This window comes from Amblyomma maculatum, chromosome 9 (assembly GCF_055883805.1).
Source record: "Amblyomma maculatum isolate TAMU_Amacu chromosome 9, ASM5588380v1, whole genome shotgun sequence".
Classification (NCBI taxonomy): domain Eukaryota; kingdom Metazoa; phylum Arthropoda; class Arachnida; order Ixodida; family Ixodidae; genus Amblyomma; species Amblyomma maculatum.
Window position 1 is genome coordinate 41,505,853 of NC_139352.1, and position 25,688 is coordinate 41,531,540.

The 25,688-nt window shown below is 44.5% G+C and overlaps 1 protein-coding gene across 1 annotated transcript; it reads left to right on the plus strand.

The window, feature by feature from the left end:
- Positions 1–215: 215 nt before the first annotated feature.
- Positions 216–24,051, plus strand: LOC146178921 (chitinase-3-like protein 1). Its single transcript, XM_084580069.1, has 6 exons — positions 216–383; positions 1,036–1,238; positions 6,172–6,336; positions 9,411–9,569; positions 19,979–20,074; positions 23,838–24,051. Exons 1-6 carry the CDS (start codon positions 216–218, stop codon positions 24,049–24,051), a joined length of 1,005 nt encoding a protein of 334 aa, XP_084436195.1.
- The last annotated feature ends 1,637 nt before the right edge of the window (positions 24,052–25,688 follow it).

The window sequence follows — 25,688 nt, forward strand, 5'->3', positions numbered from 1 at the left end:
TTAATAATAGGTAAAGAAGCGGGCTTAATAAAAGTAGCATCACAGTAGCAACAAGAGGCTATAAACGCGCACGCTGCGCTACCCACCCTAATCATAAGGCGAAGTTTAAGAGTCCTCCTGATAGTCCTTGCCTCTTTCATTTCCTACATGCACGGTAGTGCAGCATCCGAGCCTTGGCGTCAGCGCCGCAGTATCCGCTTTTCGCAGTGTCGCGTATGGTGCTGGGGCTCATTCCTGGACTCATCTGCAAGCACGTGATCTACGCGTCCGTCAAACTTCTAGGCCCAGACGAAGAGCTCCAGTCTTCTACGCCCGAGTTCGACATCGACTGCAAAGGTCTGGAAGCCGTGCGATTGCTCAAGAAGCGTTACCAGAACATCAAGGTAAGTGGCACGCTGAAGAATGCAGTGCTTACGGTCTAATTGTCTTCGCTAATTTGTTTTGCTCTATCCTAATAGTTGAAGGCAAGAGAAGCAAGTACGTTATAAGCCTCATAAGGACAAATAACTTACTTAAGGACAAGTAAAGTGATGAAAAAATACCCAATGGTGCCATTGGGACACAAAGTTTATATATACGCGAACAGAGCAGAGTAGTACAATAATAGAGTTGAACGTTGAGCTAGTTGGCCACACATCTTGGTAGAAGGGAGACGATGGGCGGGTTCTGATCAATATAGTTTTCAGTGCAGCATTGTCCTTGTGTCTGTGTGTGCTTCTTCTGTTTTGTTGCCTGCTCTGCTGCCTTCTTCTTCTAAGAAGAGCAGAGTAGGAAGGTGGGCCATAAACATCAGGTAGGTAGTTGTCAGAAAGTTTACTAGAAGAAAGTGGTCGCAGCTGACAGGGTTAGATGGTGGTCAGTGGGAAATGCCTCTCCAGGATGTGGATGAGGATAATGCTATCTTAGATATCATGCAGTTCAATTGTGCTCAACTATCCGCTTTACGTTCCGCAACTATACCTGCCTTTTAGTGGCACATAGCTTGCTTTTATTCACTGCATACATGACCGTAGCCTGTACTTTTGTGCCCGATAGGTGTATACCGTTCTGTCGGCGCATCACCCGACGGAAGAGACGGTACTGTTCACCGTGGCTTCCCAAGGCACCAACAATTTGGCGAAGAAGGCCAAGGAATGGGTGGAGAAGTTCGGCTTCGACGGCTTCTTCATAAGCTGGTCCCAGCCCTACGCGAGAGACAAGGCTAGCACGCTCTTCGACATTTTCTCCTCCGTTTTCAGGTTCTAGTTTTTTTTTTACTTTGTTCTGATGCTCTCTATCAGCGTTCCTGCATAATTTATGATACGATGCGTTCGTCGGACGAAAATATGATATATAAAAACGATCTAGCCCATTTTGGTTTATTAAGCTTCTGTCGCCCAGAAAGCTGTATGAAATAGTTGTAACGCCGCAAAAAAGTATCTCTTTTCTTTTTTAGATCTGTTTGCATGCTTCATGCTCAACTATGGTCAGGTTTGTTTTGAGTTATAGAGGTGAACATCCCAAAGGGACTTGGAATCCCAGGAACGCCGTAGTTAAAGGTTCCGGACAGTGGCGTCTTAACAATTTTTGCTCTTGCGGGCCGAGAAATTTGCTGCTCCAATTGTCGTCTTATATTTGATGCGATAGCGTTAAAGCTCTGTGTTCAAGAAAAGTCGCCGTCGGCGTTGTTGTAGTAGTAAAGCACAAATCAACTGCGTTACACGCACGTGAGCCAATATCAAAATTATGACGCAACTGTTCTTTCTATAGCGTTCACAGTTCTTGCATACAATTCTGCTTCCCATTTAGCATCCATTCACTAGAAAAACTAAGAGACTTGCTTAAGATAGGCATTCGAACCGACGACACATTTACCTCCGATTGTATGCCGTTAAATGTAAGGGTACTTCTCAATCGAGAAGTAACGCCTATACTGAACCTTCATTTTCTTTAAAAGCAACATAAACAAAAATAGAACAAAAATCGCGAACTGATAATGTGCTATCGTGCCTACTCTTAAGACGGAGCTTGAGATACCCCTTGAATGTTTTTTTCTCGAGGTGTGTGGCTATTTTACAAAGTATCAGATTAATTCCAATACATGGCATACAACAACAATACATGTTGATATATTGTTGAAAATAATTAGAAGGTAGGGCCAAAAATACACGACTCGTGTGCTGTTGTCAACAATATTCGATATAACCAGAATGTTGCAGAACGTCGAACTTCTCGGAAGCCGATAATATAGGTATGTAACTAATATATAGGTGAAATTCATACTCCTCGGATGTGCTAAAACTAATCAAATGCCGCACAAGTACATTAGCATTTCGACATATCGCTGGCACGTGAGCCAAAGGTGTGCGTTCTTCGCTCGGTTCAAGCAATAGACATTTCAGATACGAGGCCATGTTCAAAGTGATCGTTGGCGCTCAGGGGATGAGCAATAAAAGGAGGGCTTCAGCAGCCCAGTTTTATCGCAGGGATTTGTGCTGTAGCAAACCCTGCTGAAGGAGGGAGGCTGACAGAGCGGACATGTTTTCAATCAAGTGTTCGCAATTTTTGTAGCCCTTCGATTAATATTATGGTAATTGATTTGTCAGTTTAAATTTATCGTGATTTATCGGATCGTGATGTGGTTTAGTTGACCGAGAAGGTAGATACAGGTCCCGTCAGTTTTATGCTTCATGTAAAAAAATTGGCAAAATACCTTAACGGAGCATAAAACCTTACAGAAAATCTGCTGAAGGAGGGAGGTTGACAGAGCGGACATGTTTTCAATCAAGGGTTCGCAATTTTTGTAGCCCTTCGATTAATATTATGGTAACTGATTTGTCAGTTTAAATTTATCGTGATTTACCGGATCGTGATGTGGTTTAGTTGACCGAGAAGGTAAATACAGGTCCCGTCAGTTTTATGCTTCGTGTAAAAAAAATTGGCAAAATACCTTAACTGAGCATAAAACCTTACAGAAAATCACGCGGTGTCCTTCTATATTAAGTTTTATTACACTATATGCAATATATTGTGCATAAAATAACTCACAAGACTGCTAAGTAAACATTTTCCAGTTACAGCTCTTCCATTTTGCTGCAATAAGTAAATGTTTTTTGAGACATTGTTCTGCGTGCTAACGGGGACGAAATATTTGAAGGGAAAATGTTTGGGCGCGTTGGTTCATCGTCAACAAAGCAAAGCGCTAAAAACCACAAAAGACGAGGAGGGGACAGGACAATAGCGCTACTTTCAACAAATGTTTATTGCGGTTCCGGAGCATTTTAATGTCACATAAACATGACAATGAAATAAGAGTACACACGAAGCGTCTTTAACATGCTGCCGATACATGCTATCGATACAGAAGTGCTACCACTGGAGTTGGCTAAAAAGGAGCGAAGAATTGAAAGTCAGAAAGCTTAAATAGGGTCCGAGGCACCTTAACAACGAGGAGAACGTCTCGCTAAACGACACAGCAAAGCCGAGTCTGAAACGCCTAAAGCATAACCATAAGCTAAACCGTAATCATATCCATAAGTTAAACCCTAAGCATATCCATATCCTAAATCATAAAGCATAACCATAAGCTAAACCGTAAGTATATCCATAGGCTAAATCATAAAGCACAACCAAAGCTAAACCATAAGCATCACCCAAGGTTTTCGCTTCGAGATATCCAGGCTTAACCTTAGCTAAGCCCCAGCCAAATGTTTCGATGGAGGCGAAAAGCTTGACGCCCGTGCACTGTGCGATGTCAGAGCACGTTTAACAAACCAACGTGGTCGAAATGTCTGACACCTACTACGTCACTTATAACCTGAGCGCTTTGGGCAGTTAAACCCCAGAAAACAAACCAAGCCTCTTGCGTAGAAGCACATGTCGAAGAAACGCCGTTACAGGATGTGAAATGTTAAGCAGCAAATTTTATCTGTGGTACAGCACACTCTCGCATTTCTCGCCAAGCGTTATCAATGTGTAGGCATAATAGCCATACTTTCTTCGCTTCCCTTGTACACTGGAGACCACCCAAGTAGGCAACAGTACTTCGCTGAGGTCGAACGCCTTCATCGCGCAACACTACGCACTGTTACCGGCCTACCTAAGCACACTCCTATATCTGAACTGGAGCGTTTGGCCGCTCTTCCACCGCTCGCTGCCATCGTTTCCGAGTCGCAGACGCGTCATCGAATATGTCTAATATGTCTAGAGAACACTGTCTAATGACGTCGCCTGCTGGTCTGGGATGAACAGCGCAACGACAAAACACAAGCACTATAGGCATCTCTTCCATCTTGGGAGATGCCAGTGGCCACACTCCTCCATTGCCGACCTACAAACCGTGATTTTGTCATTCCCCGGGAGCTCCTTGCTGCCCATCACCGACAAGAGCGAATCCCTGATACGACTGAGATATACACCGATGCTTCAATTACTAGCGAATTTGCATCTATGGGCTGGGTATGCGATGACAACCCTTCCCTTTCAGGCGCTTATGCCTGCCACCTAACTCAAGGTACCCCTCTTCATGCTGAACTCCTCGCGATTTGGGGAGGCATGTCAGGAGTGCCTTGCACCGGAACTGATTCAATACGTATTGTTACTGATTCCTATGAAGCCTACAAGGAAATCGCTACTCCGGGTTCGCAAGATGCAACTGCTACGACCATACAGCGCCTCCTTAAACGCCACCAACTCGCGACAAAAACTATCGTTATTCAGTGGACCCCAGATCACTTGGACTAATCAGGGGGCGATTCGGCGATGTCCACATTTACTTCCCCACCCCCCTTGCTTCATCCTTACTCGACCTTGGGCGGGCAACACACCCCTTTTCTTGCCCTTATTCACTATACACGGACCCGACTTCGTAGCCTCAGTCAGCATCGTATGCAGGTGGCCGCACCAGACCCACCTTTTACGCAAAAACCCACCTCACCCGAAGTCAAGAAGTATTCTTGAATAAGCTCATCGCCCATGTTGCTTACACGCCACGTATTATGGCCCGCTGGCATCATTATACAGAGAAAATGATTACGTGCCCCCATTGTACGACTCTAACGCGCGGCGGCATATCTCATCTACTCGGGATTGCCCGGTTTTTTCTACTGGACTTTCGGAGATCGAACCCTACCGCCTGAACTACCGTTCGCTTCCATGAACTGATGCTAACACACAAATGATATTTGCTAAGTAGGGCTCCCTTAGTGGCCTGGCCAGAGAAATATGATTTGAGTGACGACCTGTGCAAACAATGAAGATCCTGCCTGCTCCCGTTATCCCCATCCAGAGCCATGAGCCTTCCTAATCAATAAAAGACGCTCAATCAATCAATGCGCCTTCTCTTCAGGCCTTCATGCACACCATACCGGGCCCATTACAGTATAGCAGAAAAAAAAGTCAAGGGGGCATGTAGTCTATACCACGCGCAGAGAATGTGTAAGCAGGCCTAAGTTTGGAGAGAGTTGACTTAAACTTGGACGTCGCCATTAGATTGGTCATATAAAATTAAGTTAGACACCAATGTTGGTCAAATTCGAATGAAGTAAAATTTCGGGATAACCGAGGGGCTGCATTTTGGGAGGTGTGCCGACTCAGATTTGGGTGTCACCACTGAATTAGACATACTCAATTTATTTTAGACATAAATATATTCAAATGTTGACAAGGCCAAATTTTGGCGTAGAGGGGGCCATATTTTAGGTGGGGTCAACCTAAATGTGGAAGCAGCACTGAGTTGGACATACTATGTTAGGTTGAAAAGCGAATTTTGCGAAATCAAATTTTGGGTGTCCAAAGGGCGAATTCTTCGGGTCCGAACCTATATTATTCTTTACTGACATTCTGCGGAGGCATTTTGAAAACCTCGCCCGGTTGGTTTTGTGGCATCGTGATATAATTAACGCTCACGCATAAAAAAAAAAGAGAACTGCGTGCTGACTTGCCCCAATACAATGGCAAGTGTCTTCGCTGCTGCCTGCCTGAAGCCCTCAAAATGTACGCAGCGCCGCACCATGGCCACCGCTGGCAGCGCACAATGCTCCTCTTAGATTTACGGTGGTGTGTCTTGACAAAAAAATAAAATAAACAAACACTGAAGGAATTTGGGTAAACCTCCATGAATCTTTAAATATACCATACCGTTTTACGAACGATGATAGCTTTTCAAGCGACACGAGACGCTGTTATTTCCAGGCCAAACTTGACGCTGGGCGCGATTCTGCCGAGGGAGAAGGAGGAGCTGCAAAACTACGACATCCCGCACATCGCGACACTCGTCGACTGGATGATCTTTAAGACGCACGGCTACTATCCACAGCCTGGTTTTCAAATCACGAGCTGCAGCAGCCCCTGGAAAGAGTGAGCTGCAGCTCTTTTAAGCTCGCTGCCAGATGCATGAGGCTCTCAAATATTTACCGTGCGATGCTTGATGGCAAGGACAGTTGCAATTCTCCCTAATGCGACATTTTAGCGTAGCTATCTAATGATGTCTGCAATTTATTGAGGCAAATAATTTAGGAGATGCTTGAAAGGTGTCTGTTGTTCTTCGTGCATCAGTACTACCGATTGCAGAAATGAGACATAGCTTACCAGCACGAAAAACACGGACATGGTAGAAGACAACGCGACGCTGTGTAGCAACTGAATGTTTGTTCAGGAAGGGTTGTTTTTACACATTAAAATGCGCAACATTCATGAAACAGAAGTAATAAACAGATACCGCTTAAGATTATCAATTTTTCCTAGCCGCAGGAACGCACAACTACTGGGGGAGAAAAACCACTCTGATTTCTACGCAAATCAAATTCGCCCAGTTATTCGTCCTCCAGACTACCGACGGCAATCTATGCAGCAAGCAGTGGTATCTATCGTCGGCTCGATATGGCTAGAGCGAACGGCTGGAAAGGGGCCGTTTTCGTAAGGACTGCGCAGCTTGATGGGAAAGCTAGAAGCTAGAAACATTTATCAGATGGCAGGGGGACGAGCATTTGCGCGTATTTCTGAGCGATAGCATGTGAGCAGGCTTCAAGCTAGTTTTTGATTAGGCCGCGGACCTGTTATTGCGTACGGCTAGCTAGGCAGACCTAATTGATGCATTACCTGATTATGTAGTTTATGCAAGTGTAACGGAATCTCCTGTTCTCACCTTTCTCAATAAGTCTGTTCTCAATGTTCGTTTCAGTCACTTCGTTTTGAAAACATCAACTTCGTTATGCAATACGAAATCGTTTTGAGTTCGGGCCGTACGCACAGTGAAGATTTGGGGCGGTATTACAGACGTTGGTGAGGAGAATGTACGTGCCATCAGGCTTGAATTTTTCCTCCTTTCAAGTTGCAATCTAGAACATGGCAATTAAAACGTTTTGCCATAACGAAGTCTTACTATGCAACTATTTATAGAATGTCCAAGCAATTGAAACCATGTAGAAAAGGTTGAGGGTTGCCGGAGAAGGGGTAGGCAGCAAACGCGATGGTTAGATGGCATCCTCGAGGCACTGCAGATGAAGTTATGTGATGTTAGGAAGATGGTGAGAGACCGGAAAGCGTGGCGTGACATGGTCCATAGGGTCACGAAGAGTCGGACACGACTGAACGACTGAACTGATCTGATTTTGCAATCATAGATTTTTACATCGCATTTGATACCCAGTGACAAAAAATGCTGAAGGGCTTTGATTTTTGCGAATGAAAGATCTTTTACGATAGGGCTTCAGAGGGTTTGGCCCTTTGCAGAAGCTGCATAACAAATGGAGTAAAGCGGGTCTAAAAAGGACACCACATATTAGCCTAGAAACAGCATTATATCGAGAATCGCCAATTCAAATTCCATCAATGTCGTTACCAAAAGCCTCCAGGTACGATGCTGAGCAGCCTTGTTTAAAGCACGACGACGATTCTCTGCGCTGAATGTCCGCGCCATTTATCGATAGGCAATGTGTTTGAGATTTGCGTCCAGTGCGCATGCGTGGTAAAAGGAGGACTGTATCCTTTTGTTCCCTTCTATCGCTTCCCCGTTCAGCCCTCGCCTTGCGTGTTCGTTACGTGCCGCCAAGGAAGGCGCTGCCTGCATTTGTGACGCTTTGATGCTGACGAGGGCGTCGTCATTCCACCGTGATTCACGAGTGTAACATTTCGGCCAGGCAAGGAAGCGCGGCTGATAGCGGTGAACGCGCGTTTCGGCAAACGCACCACTCGGCCGGCGATAACGAAGCCTTTTGGCGTGTATCTACGTTGCGTATTTTTCTGGGAGGGCCGGAACATTTTGCGTCCGTTCAGAGCGGTAGCTCATATCGCAGTGCAAAGATAAGGCATCATACAATAAGCGTACAGCTCCTTTTTCGTCGTGGTAAGGCGCTTATCTTATACGGAGAAGACGAAAACAGAACAAAACAAGAAAATATGTTGAATAATCGCAATCTTAGCATCGTGTGTGTTTGAAGCACGCGATAGTTCGCTATCCTTCGTGCTTGCTTTTGAAAAAGCGCGTTCACCCGATATCACTTGAAATTGCTTGCCCGTGTGCTGTGCGATGTCAGTGCACGTTAAAGAACCCCAGGTGGTCGAAATTTCCGGAGTCCTTCACTACGGTGTCTCTCATAGCCTGAGTTGCTTTGGGACGTTAAACCCCACAAACCACAAACCACAATTGCTTGCCTTCTTGCCTTGTGATCCCTCGAAACATGTTGGATATTGGACCGCTTTTACATATCATGAAGCATAAGCACTGAGTGGAAATGGATGCCGAGAAAGAGAGAGAGAGAGAATACTTTATTACACCGACATGGACCTCGGGGCAGGGGCTCAGCCAGGGGAAATGGGTGTCGAGAACTCACTAGCCGAACCGTTTTGTTTTGACCGTGCATACGCATAGGACGCATAACTGAATCCCAGAGCATACCATTAGAAGCCGCTAACTGGCGCCTTAAAGCCTTGTCTGCAAACTCTAGAAAAGCAGCTCACCCCTGTAATCAATTCTTTTAATGCCGTTTAATACCACGAGACAAAACAAGGATACCATTTCTTTTTCCTGGGATAACTGTTTACAATAAAAGCACTCAACTAAGAGTTGTAGGGACACATAAATTGAATACGCGGCAGTATGCGCTCTGCCGACCTGCTTTGATTGTGGTCTGATGTACCGATTGAAAGATTTTAGATATGATCCGCATGTAATGCTCAAATATATTTGTATTTAGGGGAGTGTGTCACGTTTTGTTGAAGTGCCAGTGACCTTTGTGTGTACCAGAGGGGACGCCCAGGTTGGAGCCGTTATCAGCTTTTATGCAGTTCTAAAACATAACATCTATTCTATTAGAGATGTGTGCTGGACCCGCTCAGTATTACGAGCGCAATGATTTCAGGATGAGTGATCTGATGAAGGAAGCCTGACGCGTTCCTATTAACTCCGCTCATATTACTGGCTTATTAAACAGGATGAAGAATCAACTGACGTATCTCGTGACGAACCTTACCAACAATATGGATTTCGCTCACTTCTGCTTCAGCGTCTCGTTCCGAGCAACAGGTTACCAGGTGGCCGACAAAAGCTCCGGTTACCTTTTGAAGGCAACGGGACCAGGCAATCTGAACAGGTTCGTGTTTCGTATTGTTTATGTGTGTCGTATTAGATTATATAGCAAATCGGTCATGTAGATTCTCCCTATTCTGTATTTGTCACCCGTCTATGAAAACTTAGTTTTCCCTCAAGATTTTCATTAATTACTTGCGCGTATTGCCAGATTTAGAGGAACAGTACAGAAGAAACGGTGTGTATAGATTGAACTACTCTCCGCCAGAAGAAAACGCATAATGCCCCATAATTTTTTTCGAACAGGTTCCAGTTTCGTTCTGTGTTTTTCTTTGCAGTAATTTGTAGTTGAACAAACAGAGCATGACGTCTGTATTTATTCTTTTGGCCCTCTGGATATCGCCAGTGTCACCAGCAGCTGGGTTCTCTGGGCTTACTGTCGTGTGCAAATGTTTATAGTTATTAATTTCTAGTTGAACAAACAGAGCATGACGTCTGTATTTATTCCTTTGGCCCTCTGGATATCGCCAGTGTCACCAGCAGCTGGGTTCTCTGGGCTGACTGTCGTGTGCCAATGTTTATAGCTATAGATTTGCACAACATGAAACCTAGTAGAAAGTTTCATGCTTTGTTCGCACGCTTGCAAAAAGGCTTCTTGGTATATCGCCAGTGTCACCAGCAGCTGGGTCCTCTGCACATACTGTCGCGTGCATATGTTTAAAGAGTTATAGACTTGTACAACAAAACCTAGCAGGGAGTTTCATGCTTCTTTTGGACTGTTGTGAAAAGGACCCTAAGTACAATTACCAGTTCCGCCAGCAGCTGGGTCCTCTGCGCATACTCTCCAGTGTACAAGTGGTTAGTGAGTTATAGATTTATACAACAAAACCTAGCAGAGAGTTTCATGCTCTTTTTGAACGTTTGCGAAAAGGACTCTTAGCATATGGTCAGTGCCACCAGCAGCTGGATCCTCTGCGTGTACTGTCGCTTGCAAATGTTTAGAGAGAGATTTGTACAACAACAAAACCTAGCAGAGTTTCATGTTCTTTTTAAACGTTTGGAAAAGGACTGTTAGCATATCGCCAGTGCCACCAGCAGCTGGGTCCTCTGCGCATACTGTCGCTTGGAAATGTTTAGAGAATTATAGATTTGACAACAAAACCTAGCAGAGTTTCAAGCTCTTTTTTGGCGTTTGCGAAAGGGACTCAGCATATCGCCAGTGCCACCAGCAGCGGGGTCCTCTCACGTACTGTCGCGTGGAAATGTTTAGAGAGTTACAGATTTGTACAACAAAACCTAGCAGAGTTTCATGCTCATTTTGAACTGTTGAAAAAACGACACTTTGCATATCGCCAGTGCCACCAGCAGCTGGGTCCTCTACGCGTACTCTCCACTGTGCAAATAGTGAGTTCGATTTGTACAACAACAAAACCTAACAGAGGTTTATACTTGTTTTGGAGACTAGCGATGAGGACTCTTATTATATATCACCAGTTCTAGCAGCAGCTGGGGCCTCTGCGCGTACTATCCATTGTGCAAATTATTAGTGAGTTATAGATTTGTACGACAACAAATCCTAGCACAGAGTTTCATTCTTCTTTTGGATCGTTGCCAAAGGACTCTTAGAATATATCACCAGTGCCACCAGCAGCTGGGTCCTCTGCTCGTACTATTCATTGTGCAAATGATTAGGGCGTTATAAGGTCCGTTTCGTTTCAGCTGCACTACGTGAACTGGTTCACGTGGCGCTGAACTTCGTTATTCGTTTCAGCGATGCAACCTGGTGCCCTCTGCACCACGACGTTCGTTTCAAAAAGTGCATGCGTCGTGCAGGTCGTGTTCACGAAAAGTTCAGCAAAACTGTGCACCTCCTCAGCGGCCAGTGCGGAAATTGTGCAGCTGCAGCCGCCGCATGAAAGCAGACGACAGCTTGCGCGACGATGGCTTGCGTGTTGTGATAGACAGTGAAGTGACCCTAGTTATTCCACTCGTCAACGAGAACGGTGCCTGTTCTAGCCAAAGAAATGACTATGCGTACTTCAAACCGTGTCTAACAAGTAAGCACGTGCATGCGTTATGGTTCATATGTTGACTTCAATCGTGATCGAAGTTTTTTACGCTTCGTGCCAGCTGCCGCATGATGCGCCGCAAACACACTGATTCGTATCAACGCTTCATTGCGACGTGCTGCTTGAAAATTTATCTTATTCGGCATGTTGGCGCGCCGGTTGATGTGCGTGGCAATATAATTCGCAGCTAGGCGACCACATGCGGTTATGTAATGTAATGTAATGTAATGCATTAATATGCATTACATATTCACGAATGAATGAAGCCTATTGCATGTGTATATGCCGCTCAAATAAACGGCGCTAATTATCCCAAACATACAAAGATTTTCAAATAGCATATCGTATGAAGTACGCTTTGTGCAAACTCATATAATGCACCTTTTGCGGCAGCCGGCGATGGAAGCGCACGTGGTCATGATTGAAGTATATAATCAGCATGCATCACACCGCATGCGTGTACTTCTTGTGAGTACGCGTAGCCATTACCTTGATGATTTCGATCGTGTTCTTGTTGACAAGTGCCGTTTATTACAACTCACAGGCCAAAAACATCGTTGTCATGTGCTATTTGAAAATTCATCAAGTTAAAAGGGACGTTGGCGCCGAGTTGCACACAGCCGACCGCAGCTTGTTGGCGACGCCAAGGCTGGCAGGCGGCCCGGCCTGCACTCTACCATTCGTTTAGAAGCAGCTGGTGCCGATGCTGCCCTTGAACTGCTGGAACTGGCGCTGCACGCTTGCGGCACCGCCGCAGAACTTCGCGGAACTGGTGCAAAGTGTGCAGCTGAATTGAACGGACCTATAGATTTGTACAACAACAAAACTTAGCAGAGAGTTTCATGTTTAGTACGGTTGCGAAAAGGACCCATAGTATATATCACCAGTGTAATCACTAGCTGGGTTCTCTGCACGTACCCTCCAGTGTGCAAATAGTTAGTGAGATGTGGATATGTACAACAACAAATCCTAGCACAGAGTTTCATGCTTCTTTTGGACGGTTGCGACAAGGACTCTTAGTATATATGACCAATGCTACCAGCAGCTGCGTCTGCGCGTACTCTCCAGTCTGGAAATGGTTAGTGAGTTATAGATTTGTACAACAATAAAACCTAGCACAGTTTCAGGCTTCTTTTGGACGATTGCGAAAAGGACTATTAGTATATATCACCAGTGCCACCAGCCGCTGGGTCCTCTGTGCGTACTTTAGTATGCAAATGTTTAGAGAGTTATAGATTTGTACAACACAACCTAGCACAGTTTCATGCTCTCTTTGAACGTTTGCGAAAAAGACTCAGCATATTGCCAGTGCCACCAGCAGCTGCATCCTCGGCGCGTACTTTCGCGTGCAAATGTTTATGGAGTTATAGATTTGTATAAGAAACCTAGCAGAGAAGTTCATGCTCTTTTTCGATGGTTGCGAAAAGGACTCTTAGTATTTTGCCAGTGGCACCAGCAGTTTGGTCCTCTGCGCGTACTGTTGTGTGCGAATGTTTAGATTTATAGATTTGTTTAACAACGAAACCTAGCAGAGAGTTTCATGCCTTTTTTGAACGGTTGCGAAAAGGGCTCCTAATGTGTTTTGCACATTTTCCCTTGTCTTCTGGAGCTGAGCCATGACTCCTATTTAGAGATTTTGCCCTCTCATTCCTCAAGATGTACAGTATTGCCCTGTTTTCCTGTTTAAGGTCATAGCATAGATATGAACGTCTGCGTTCGAATATCAATGAATGACATACATAACAGAAAGCAAGAGTGGGAATAGTCTCAGCCGTGGACTAGACCACCTTGAGTCAAGCCCCTGATGGACGCTAACTGAGCGCGGCTATCATCGGCTGTAAAAACCTGGCAGGCACTATTCTGTTCCTTGACATGGCTGGGTCGCTACGATAGGCTTGAATGCGCTTTATAAAGCGAAATCCTCAATTTTCTTATTAGTGGCGTGGATATGTCTGCAGCCGGCAACAATGAAATCCTGTCATGCCTTGCTTGTTGCCATGGTAACTGTGCCAAGAGGAGTGGGAAGGAGCCACCAAAACAGATTGGAGAGGGAGCCGTCAGAGATACCGAAACAGTACAGATAACATCGAGTTACCCGTAGCGTGCTGGCGCAGTGGGCAAAGAAGCTTTCGGTTTACACATTGGCGGACTTGAGGTCCCCTGCCGGGTGTGTCATCATATTTCCCTTTGTGATTAACCTGACATGCGACTGAGTGATTCGGCCGCTCAGTCCACTGATCTTGATGACCTTGGGTTAAAGCAGGCTGCGACCGCAGCGTTTCAATGCAACAAATACACAAGGCGACTTTTCTTTGTGCGATGTCCTTTTAAAGTATTTCAGGGGCTCGAAATTGTCGAAAACCCTTACAGCATCCCTAATACGTGGGGTAGATTTGGGACTTTAAACCCAAGAAATATAACATTTTCTCTCATGTTTATATGCGCTTATCTGTATAGCAAACCACTATAGCAAACCTGTTTTTCCTGCCTGCCTTTCCATAGTTGTTGAAAAGGTTGTATGCTTAGTACTCAAGCTAAGTGATAAATACAAAAATAATTTATTTGGTTTTGGGCTAGAGTCCAAGAATGAATGAGGCCATGAGGAAAGCCGTATGGAGAGTTGCGGATAATTTCGAACAGCGGAGGTTTTTGAACACGCAGTGACATTGCAAAGGGCGCTGCTGTTTTGTGTTCTGTTTGCGTCGAAGCACATACTTCGCGGCTAAGATGCAATCGAGGTCATCCGTGTTACTAATCGAGCGCCTTAACCACTGCATTGCTGCTGTAACGAAAAAAATAAATTATGGGTTCAGCTAAGCATTTCTCATGATGTGCATGTTCGAGTGTGCTGAGTTATGTCGCTGAGTTTAAGTGCTGCAGTGAAACATTGGTGAGTAAATGCTGCAGTCTGATGTTTTCAGTTTGTAACATATGCCGCTATACTTTATGAGGTCGCGATAACGCAGGACGATAAACAGGGCGTATTGGGATCTCTCAGCTGCGTTTCGTTTGCGGAGTTATCTATGGCGTAGTTTTTGTAGCTCTTGGGATGCGGGTGCCATGCCCGTTCAGAACACCAGTGTGTCGCAGACGTTACAAGTAGTTCTAAAAATAAACGCATTCTTTACAAGTGTTTAATTTCCTCATAATCGTAAGTGGAAAACAACCTATGCAGCGAATCATAGTGATAAATTTTCATCTGCTATTGCTAGAACCTATCCATAGTTCCCCACGGATTGTCGCGGGTCTGGCCTTTTAATGCCAAATAATTTTTTCTTCTTGGGTTGCCCTCAAGAGATGCCAATAAAGAAAAAATGAGTGAATCGCGTCCACGCTAGTATTCTAACCACCATTCTTGTGTTCCAAAGGCGGGAAAGCAAGCCGATACTCTGCGCCGATGCCGGATTCCTGAGAACGAGTCCATAATTCTACTTTTCTAGCCGTGAGGACGCCAGAGGGCGCTGAACGTAAGGCCAATGACGATCAAATAGCGCAGATAGCAGCAGTAATAGAGGAAGCAACCGAGAAAAACACCATGGAAGACTGGGATTATGATCAGGTAGAACAACTTATAAGAAGAAAAATTAAGGAGGTTAAAGCAGCAAACCGCTGGAATGGAAAGAGGAAGCCACGGAGCTGGTGGAATAAGGAAATCAGAGAAGCTATTGAACAACGACGGGCTGCTTCAAGGGAACACCGAGTGGTAAAGAAATCACAGGTATCTCAGGAGGGAATCGACCAAAAATGGGAATCTTATCGACAAAAGAAACTTGAGGTACAGGCCCTCGTCCAAAGTAAAATAACGCAGTCCACCGATCTCTGGATGGCTGACATACACGATGCCTCTAGAGGCGGGCCAAGAAAATTCTGGAACTATATAAGCTGGCTAGGTAAAAAGAATCAAAGAAAGTAGGAACGGATTCAAGATAACGAGGGAAATTGTTAAAAGGGAGACAACGCAGTGAACTACATTACATCAGTTATAGCCGAGTCACTTAAGAGCGATGATAGGGTATTCTCCGCAAACCAGGAAGCAACACAAGGTAGCAGAGTATAAGGCAGCTTAGAACTGACCGATTTAAACTGGAAAAAGGCAGAAAAAATATTCCTAAAAACACATCTACAGGAATAGATGGAATTCCGATCAAGCTGATTAATGAACTTGGTCCAAAAAGCAAGGAAACGTGGTTAAAAGCTTTGAAAACAGTCATAACGAATAAGCAAATTCCGGACAGCTGGCGGCAGAGTAAAATGAATTTGATTTATAAAGGGAAAGGATAAATGATGCACATAAAATCCTACAGGCGTATTGCCATAACATCTGTTATGTGCAGGCTGGCCATGCAGGCGGTGAAATTAAAGGTACAAGCATGGGTAGAAAGTAACAAGATACTCGGAGAACTTCAGAATGGCTTTAGAAATGGTATAGGCGCTTAGGTGATAGCCTGTTCGGGCTTACCCACAGCATCGAAATACCTAGAGTGGAAAATATACCTTTGTATTTGGCCTTCCTGGACATAAACGGGGCGTACGACAACGTAAACAGAAAACCCCTGTGGAACATAATAAAAGAATAAGGTATCGATTATGAGATAATACAGTTCCTACAGGAAATATACCAGGATAACAAAGTAGAAATTAGATGGAAAGGGATAAGAAGTACGGAAGATGTCAAAGTATGCAAAGGATTAAGACAAGGCTGTCCTCTATCACCGCTGCTGTTCATGCTTTATATGATAAACCTGGAACGGAGGATACAAGACAGTAACCTAGGTTTTAACCTGTCATATAGATTAGGTGGAAAGGCGGTAGAGCAGCGCCTCCCTGGTTTGATGTATGCAGACGATGTTGTGCTGCTAGCAGAGAGTCTGGAAGAATTGCAAACTCTAGTTTAAGTATTGCGGAGACGAAGAGGACGCTCTAGGCTTCAGTTTTAGCGCAGTTAAGTCGGGTCTGACGATTTTCAACGGCTCAGCTGATCAGGGTCTTAAAATACAAGGCCACGAATTACCCAGAGTAGCAGAATATAAATATCTGGGAGTATGGGTAAACGAAGGATTGGCATACATTGGAAAGCATTAGCAATTACTTAAGGCCAAAGGGCGAAGGAATGCCGGGATAATGAAGCATAGGGCATTGTGGGGATACAGCAGGTATGAGGTTACGAGGGGTATTTGGAAAGAAATCATGGTGCCCGGACTTACTTTCGGAACTGCGGTTTTGTGCCTAAAATCAGAGGTGCAGTCGACATTAGAAATAAATCAGAGATCCGTTGGACGATCAGCATTAGTTGCCCACGGCAAAACTACAAATGAGGCGGTACAGGGAGATATGGGCTGGTCATCTTTCGAAGTAGGGGAAGCTCAGAGTGAAATATTATATGAGGAACGCCTGAGGAAATTGGACAGTAACAGATGGGCAGCTAAAGTATTTAAATATTTGTAGTTTAAAAGCGTTGACTCACAATGGAGGAAAAGAACTAGGAAAGTAACTAGTAAGTATGCTAGTCACAAGGACGAAGAAATAAAGAGCATTAAGCAACAGGTGAAAAACACAGAAGGTAAAAATTGGATACATTCGATGGAAAAGAAACAGAGTGTGGAATTATACCGAAAGTGGAAAATGCAGATCAGGAAGGAAGATTTCTTTGATAACTCAAGAGGCAGTGCCCTGCTTTTTGAAGCTAGATCAGGGTGCCTTAGAACACGCAGATACCAAAAAAAATTTAACAATGGAGATGACGCATGTGCTGTATGCGGTAACACCAGTGAATCAATTGACCATATTATACTCGAATGTAATGGTATCCATCCGGAAGTTGATGCAGGCGCAGTCACTGTTCCTGAAGCTCTGGGGTTTAGAGATGCCAGTGGCCGGGTGAATAAACCGGCGGTGGAAGCTAGCAAAAAACGACTGGAAGATTGGTGGCTTAAAAGCAGAGAAGTGACAATGTTAGTAATGTAGAAACAAAAATTTAATAATTAGAATGTTGGTATAGTTACCCAATCTAAAACAATAATTAAGATATAGGGAGAAAAATGAGCATGATAGCTACTGCTACCACCCCGTTTCAAAGCGACGCTCCTATATTCCATCCATCCATCCATCCATCCATCCATCCATCCATCCATCCATCCATCCATCCATCCATCCATCCATCCATCCATCCATCCATCCATCCATCCATCCATCCATCCATCCATCCATCCATCCATCCATCCATCCATCCGTCCGTCCGTACTTACGTACTTACATACATACATACATACATACGTACGTACGTACGTACGTACGTACCCAATCTAAAACAATAATTAAGATATACATACGGACGGACGTACGTACGTACGTCCGTCCGTCCGTCCGTCCGTCCGTCCGTCCATCCATCCATCCATCCATCCATCCATCCATCCATCCATCCATCCATCCATCCATCCATCCATCCATCCATCCATCCATCCGTCCGTACTTACATACATACATACATACATACATACATACATACATACATACATACATACATACATACATACATACATACATACATACATACATACATACATACATACATACATACATACATACATACATACATACATACATACATACATACATACATACATACATACATACATACATACATACACACACACACACATACATACATACATACATACATACGTACGTACGTACGTACGTACGTACGTACGTACGTCCGTCCGTCCGTCCGTCCGTCCATCCATCCATCCATCCATCCATCCATCCATCCATCCATCCATCCATCCATCCATCCATCCATCCATCCATCCATCCATCCATCCATCCATCCATCCATCCATCCATCCATCCATCCGTCCGTCCGTCCGTCCATCCTCTCACACACGGTGCTCCATGGACGTGGAGGTTGGACCTTTGGCTCTTAGTGCGGCGATGTTACACCGTCGCCACCGTGCGGCGTCTGACGATCCTTAGCAACGGGTACTTCACGAGAACGCTTTACGAGTGGATTGAATAGCCGAGCGTGCCCGCCGAGAAGCCTAAACGGAGGAGCGGCCTGCTGCTCTACTCGAAAGAGACTGCATGAGGACACGACGTGCACGGGAAGAAGTTGAAACAGAAGAGTACGTGCCATCAGACGCGAGGAAGAACGTGTGAGTAAACGGCAACCTCGGAAACGTCTAGCTGCTGCCCAATCTGTTCCACCAACTAGAGACGAAGATCATCATCGAGAGATTTATCCCATAAGACTCACAAAAGCGCATCGGGCTCACCGCGGTGGTGCAGTGGTTAAGACCCTCGGCTACCGTGCGCAAGGATGTGGGATGAATCAAAAAGTTGCCGCGGCGGCCGCCTTTTGATGGTGGCGAAAAGCAAGGCGCTCGTACGCTGGGCGTTGACAGTGCACGTTAAAGAACCCCAGGTGATCGAAATTTCTAGAGTTGTCCACTGCGGCATCTCTCATAGCACGAGTTGCTTTGGGACTTAACCAAATCGCATCTAAATCGAGCTAACACTTACTTCTACGCAAGCGGCTATAGAGCTTGTTTTTGTTAACACTGTATTACAATAAGTTCTCAGGGGAAAATAAGCGTGTTTCCTGGTTGGACAGACCAGGAAGAAGAATTATTCACGTTCCTGACCATTGGCTATTTCGTGTTTTAGCTAAAACTAATGCTTTTAAATAACGTTTATTTAGAAAAATGAAAACTAGCATTTCTTATCGCCATGCATGCTTTCACCACATTATTTTGTTGGCAAACAACAACTTTTATTTACCTACTAAAATCTAAGCTTTTTATTTTTTGAGTCTGTATTCCGCAGACATGGCACGGATGTATCCTTTTCACTGTAGGCAGAATGTTTGTTTCCTCGCCTCGGGAAGGCGCATAGGCAAGCAGTGTTTTGAAAAATATTTTGCACGTTATAGCCAAGCCCCTTACGTTACTGATCCCTTAAGTCAAATGGCATGGGGAGTTAAAATTGTGCGTGCCATTTGAAATGTTCTAATTAGTGATTCGAGACTGGAATTTAGGCTGGAGTCTTGGAGCAAATGAAAAATATGGAATCAATGGTATTTTCTTGGGGTATCACGATAATATTTATTTTATTTTGAATCCTTCGTATTTATGCCACTTTGATACATTACAGCCACACTATATTAAAAAAATATTGTCTTATATTGTTAATTGCAGATAAAAATAATACTTAGAAAAAGGTCTCGACCATATTCCAACTAAACCTGAGCTGCATCTGACCTCGTAAAATGTGTCGATTTGAAAATATCAAGAAGCAAGCGAATGTCAATGCGTGAGGGTGCTGGCAGTGTCTGGCTGGCGATTTCAAGAGCAAATTCAGTGGTCTACTTCTGCAAATGCTGTTTGTTGTCTTCTTCGTTGTCCTCCAGGTACACAGGCGACGATGGTGTGATCGCCTATAAACAGGTCTGCAAGAGTGAGGGGGCCGTATCCAGGCAGACTATGCAGTACTGCTCGTACCTTCGGCAAGTATTGCTTAGCAGCAACCCTTCAACATGAGAGCGCCAGCTCTGATGCCGCTTGTTCGCATTCGTGGAAATATTTTGCAGTATCTATCATTGCTACCTCTGCCGCTTTTATCCCCCCTTTATTAGGATTACTTCCCTTTCACAGTGATAACGAGACACATAAATGTTGTTGGAAAGTACAGAAAAGGCTTCGCTAGTTTTGGCTGAACTCATACCAGAGAGTATATATACTTAAAATAGTAAACTTTGAGACATGGGATACGTGCTTTCTAGTATTAAAAGAGGCAAAATGTACTGTTTTGTTTTAAATCCTTAACCGATCTGTTCGATGGCCGTTCGCAGTAAGCAAAGTCATTTAATTTTACTTTGGCCTCCTCAGACATAATGATTCAGGTTCACATTGCGAAAGCCTAACGCCCTGCTTGTTAGGGCGGCTTAATTAGGTCCTGTTGCGGGTGGCCTTAGAAGTGATGATAAGAAATTCATGTTGAATGTGCGATTACTAGGTTGTTAATGCTATTGTTTGCAGAAAAATCTCTTGCTATGTTAATAAGCCACACCGGACTGCTAAACGTGGCATTATTGCAGCAAAATTCGACATTCACAAGCATATATATAGTTGTGCTTCCTAAAGGAAAGTTGTGCTTCCTTTTAGCAGTCATAACTATTTGAGTTATCGATATTGGTCCTTGAATAAAGACGTTGTGTTATGCAATTTAGAATGACGGGAGCAAGAACATGTATTGGTAACTGATATTTGATAATTGGTTCTCAGGAAAGAAAATGCGTAGTATGTGCCACACGTTTTTGTCGACAACCGAACCGCGCCGTGAGCGAAGAAAGGAACATAGCATACACCCCAGAGGAACGCCTGCAAATATTGCTGGCTAAGGGTCTCCGTTTGTGTCCGCGAGTTCCCTAGGCAACTTTGTGGGGTATGAGGGGGAATGGCCCTCCGCCCCGCTCACACTCTGCAGGTGCAGCGTCCTCGCTATAGCGACCCGCGGAGGGGAACAAAGGGGACAAAGGACGGGGACGACACATAGTTAATACTCGAATGCTATGTATTGCACTTGCAAATAATACAGAGCATGCCGGCTAGCTATACATCAACAAGGGTTTCCTTGGAAGGGCAAGGCTACGTAAGAAGGACTTTTGACTCACAGGCTGGGGAATGGGGATGCTACTTCGGCGGCGGACATTTGCACGCGCCGTGAATATGGCGGCCGGGATCTCCCGTGTGCACCGCATTCTTCGGACAAAGCCATACCACGGCGTTTGCCGCGGGAGGCAGCGAGAGCGTGCGGTATTTACCGGTCGCTTCGTCGTTGGGAACCAGAAGACGGGCGGTCGTGCACGACGGGTCCTCCCGTGTGCACTGCGTACTCCGTGCCCGCTATCCCACGGCATTTGCCGGGAGAGGCGGCGGGAGAAGACCGCTCTCGTTGCCGGCTGCATCCAGAAGATCTATCTCGTCTTCTCGCGGGAACCCGCGTAGAAGTCTTGGTGGCGCATCCATCGTTGATTCTCCTTCCCTCAAGGGGAGCTATTTACCTTTTCTCCAAGCCGGCGCTGCCACGACGCTCGGCGGAGTGGTGGTGACCGGTCGCGGCGAAGGGGAGGAAACTGGTTTTCCACAACTTCAAGCGTTCTTGAAAATGCTGAGGCAAAAGCCCCCGTTTTAAGTGTTACGGACAACAGAGACCTGCAGGCGCATCTTAGTTTTGATAACCCAACACGAAAGACACTCATTAGCTTCCGCGCTTCATGAACGAACTGGAAGTCGTACACATGAAGTGTTTCAACAAAACCGTCAGCTTCTTCTAAGTCACGAATGTTGGAAAGGAGACACAGAATATCTCCCATGGCTTTTAGCTACCCCTACACTACCGTAGGCTGTCGAAGGAAACATTCGAAAGCACAGCGTGATGATATTTGCTGTTCAGCAGTTAACACTTTGCAAAATACATATCCTAGTTATACTCATGTGTACACTGATGGTTACAGTCTTCGAAATTCATTAATCGCTACGTGTGTGATTCCGCACCTGACTGAGCGGTGGTCATGTACACTAGCACACGCGATAGGATCAACGCCTGCGGAGATTTACGTTATTTATTTGGCTCTCCAGTTCATCTCATCAGTGCACGACCCGCGTATGTGGATAATCTTTAGCCAGTCTGCACTGAAATCTCTTGAGAGGACTGGTTCCATACCATGGAAGGCTAGACTGGATTACGAAGTTCCTAAGGAATTTTCCAAGGCTACTAAACAGAAGCACATTATAGTTTTCCAATGGATACCCGGACATTGTCTTATTCCTAGAAACAGAGAGGTGGATGCGGCTGCTGGGCAAGAGCACTCAAATGCCCTCAATCCTAACCTTACACTCACGAGAAATCCATTGCGCCGTTTTTTGAAGTCCATGCATAATGAAATGACTGATGATGTGGTTTGAACCAAAAAACAAATTCATACCTACGTTTCATCGATTCTTCGTAGAGGTTTAATATTCTGGTTGTGAATATTGCAAACGGCTTTCTCGAAGCACTTTTTTTTTTTTTTATAAATGGCCGCGCAGACAGCTCACGGTTTGTGTCTGCAGACATGAAAGTGACGATATGGTTCATTTGTTATTGAATGTTTGTTTATATTGTTTTTTCACTGGTTCCTGCTTCACTGAATTAAGTATAGCACCGATTATATTTGTTCTTTAATTGCATATTAAAGCCACCGGTACTTCTGAGGCGACCTGATTTATGACAATAGCAGCGACCACATCCCGCAACTTCTAAGGAGTAGCGTATCATTATAGGTGTTATTGGTGGCGTATCCCCCTCAAAATAACTACAAGCCACAACTCTTCACCAGACAATAACAGAGAAAAACTCTTGCTACCGTGGAGTTGTATTCTGTTTGCGGGTATTGGTTAGGCAAATGCTTAATGTTCAGCACTATGCTAATCATTTGCCGTCGAGGATATTCCATCTGCTTGCACGCTGCCGTTTGAAATAAAATGGCAATTAAGTGGCGAGAGAATTTGTTTATAGAAAATAATTTATTGTCGGTGTACTATTTCTATTAGCTTTCTTTTACCTTCGTGTTTCTTATGGCAGGCGGAGTTAGCATGCCGCAGTGGAATCTTCGCGCTGATACAAAGTAATTTCAGAGAAAATGTATTTCCAATATTATGTCAGTCAAGTGTCCTTGTTTGGGTTTATACCAGCCGTGTTTGCAACTGATATTTATTTAGTTGTGAGAGCTGTGTGGAACAAATTAAAAAAAATGAGAGCATGGAAGTGATCTGCATTGAAGAAATGCGAAAGCATGTGCGTTGGCTGCTCTTTAGCAGCCCTTTAGGTGACTTCACTCGGCACTTTTGAGTGTCATGGCTTAGTAATTCTGATTGTCATGACTCAGTAATTTCGAGTGTCATAGCTTAGTACCTTTGAATGCCGTAACCAGGACTTTTGTACCACGACTATACACTAGGCATGGTCATGACTGGCTTACAAAAGTAATGAATTCCATAGTCATGCACATTGGATCTCCGATCTGACTGACTCGCAACAAGGGACTGACTGACATAACATAACATGACTAAGCATGACATTTATGTACCGCTTGCCATTTCATACACATCCATGACTACCAGCTTCGTCTTAATGTAACGTCACATAACATGTTACATTTTGTTTCCATGTTTTGCTTCCACGTTTTGTGGGCAGGTTTTCGTAAACATAGCTTCTTGTTCGTGCAGCATCAACCAGACGTGGGTTGCCTTTGAGGACCCGTGGTCGATCTCCCGGAAGGCGCAAGAGGCGATGAAGCTAATGCGCGAGACCATGGGAAACGTGCCTGTCGATCAGGCCTTCTGTGTGGGCGTCTGGGATCTCGACCTGGATGACTACAGAGGCAGTTGCTCCAAGAGGAAGTGGCCACTGCTCGAATCGTTGGCCTCAGCCATGCCTTGACCGCCATGTGCAGATTATGTATATGGCCACCTTCCAGGCAGACTAGCTAATGGATTGTCTCAGAGTTCGCGTTCTGTTTTAAAAACCTTATATTTGTAGCCTATTCGAACTTACCCTGCTTTATGCTATGAGTGTCATCGAAAAAGCAAATCGCCTTAATACGTTCATTTGCGTCCTCTCCAAAAATATTAATTTGGTAAGGTGCGCACTAACGAGACCAGCATTTTATACTGCTCTTAAGTTACTTTCATAAGAAGCGCTTAATGATTAGAAATTTCAGAATATTTTCGCCAAAAGTTCAAATACATCAACCAGAGCGCACTTTCACTTTTCTTTTCCTAATATGTAATCAAGGTGTGTGTTTAGTAAAGGCCACCGGGCTTGATACACTTGTCATAATCGAAGAGCGCTTATTGAGTACTTCGAAGAATAAGGAAGGCTGCGGTTGGTTAATAATTGCGTAAAAGCTCTGTGAGGAGACTAGTACTATGACTATTCTCGCTCGTTTTACTGTGTTGGCTCTGAAAATTTCTCGTTCGGAATATCTATTCTGGTTTGGGGGTATAATATTTATTATTTGATTTGTTATTGACTTATTTCTAGCTACTCGGCGTTGTTTGAGCGAACCAGTTGCACTGTGCTTATTTTAAAGTACTCTGAAGGGCAAACGGCACATATTTAGTATAGCGTGTTTTAAATATAAGTTGAAAGTAGCTCTGTATGAAAGGATTTTGAAAATGTGCTTAGTATTAACGCGGTCACCACTGTTTTATTTAAAATTATAGCGACTGCGCAATAAAACTTATACTCCTGTGGCGGATCCTCTGCCTTCATTTATTCCTGTCTTACTTGATATGTGCGCCTTTTGCAGTATGAAATATAACCAAATCTGCCCTCTCAACGTCTACCTGAAACCCCTGTTTACTTACACGCAGAAAGGTAGGCAGGCGGCTGGTAAGGTTACTAATCTTACAACCCATAGCATCAAAGACGTTGGCGAAAACTAAAAAAAAAAAAATGGACTTTATTATACGAATGCTTCTAATAAATTAAGGGTATTAGCAACTTTGGAATAGGGAAACTGATGCTGCTGTTGCTCCTACAGAGCTGAAAGGAACGCTTACTCTACTTCAACGCCAGCCATTTTCCTCGCTTCGTTAGGCAGGCTTTTATACATTGCAGGTATTTCATGTGATATTTAGAAAATTACAAGAAAGAGTGCTTACGTTAAAGTGTGAGCTGCCAGTGCATGTGGTGATGCAGTAATGCCTTATACCATGACCGTTCCAAATATCTCGCTTTGTTTGCACACCTGGGCAGTTGTTTTTAAAGTCTCGGAGTGGTGCTTGCTCAGCTCGGAATCGTCAATAATTATCGTGGCATTTGCTAGCTAACCAGTGGTTTTCGTTCGACCAGTGAGGAGCTCATTTTCAGAAAGATCTCAATCGCACGTGAGCAACATTCTTGTGTCTAGCGCCTATGGCGGCGGTCGGTGGACTAAACACTACCACGTGCCAATGTCAATTGACGTATTGATGGTGACTCCACAAGAAGGCTGCGTCGTTAACAGACAGCTTCAGCACGCCGGAACATGCCTTTTGTACCAACGAATACGGGCGCCATTAAAATCCGCGAAG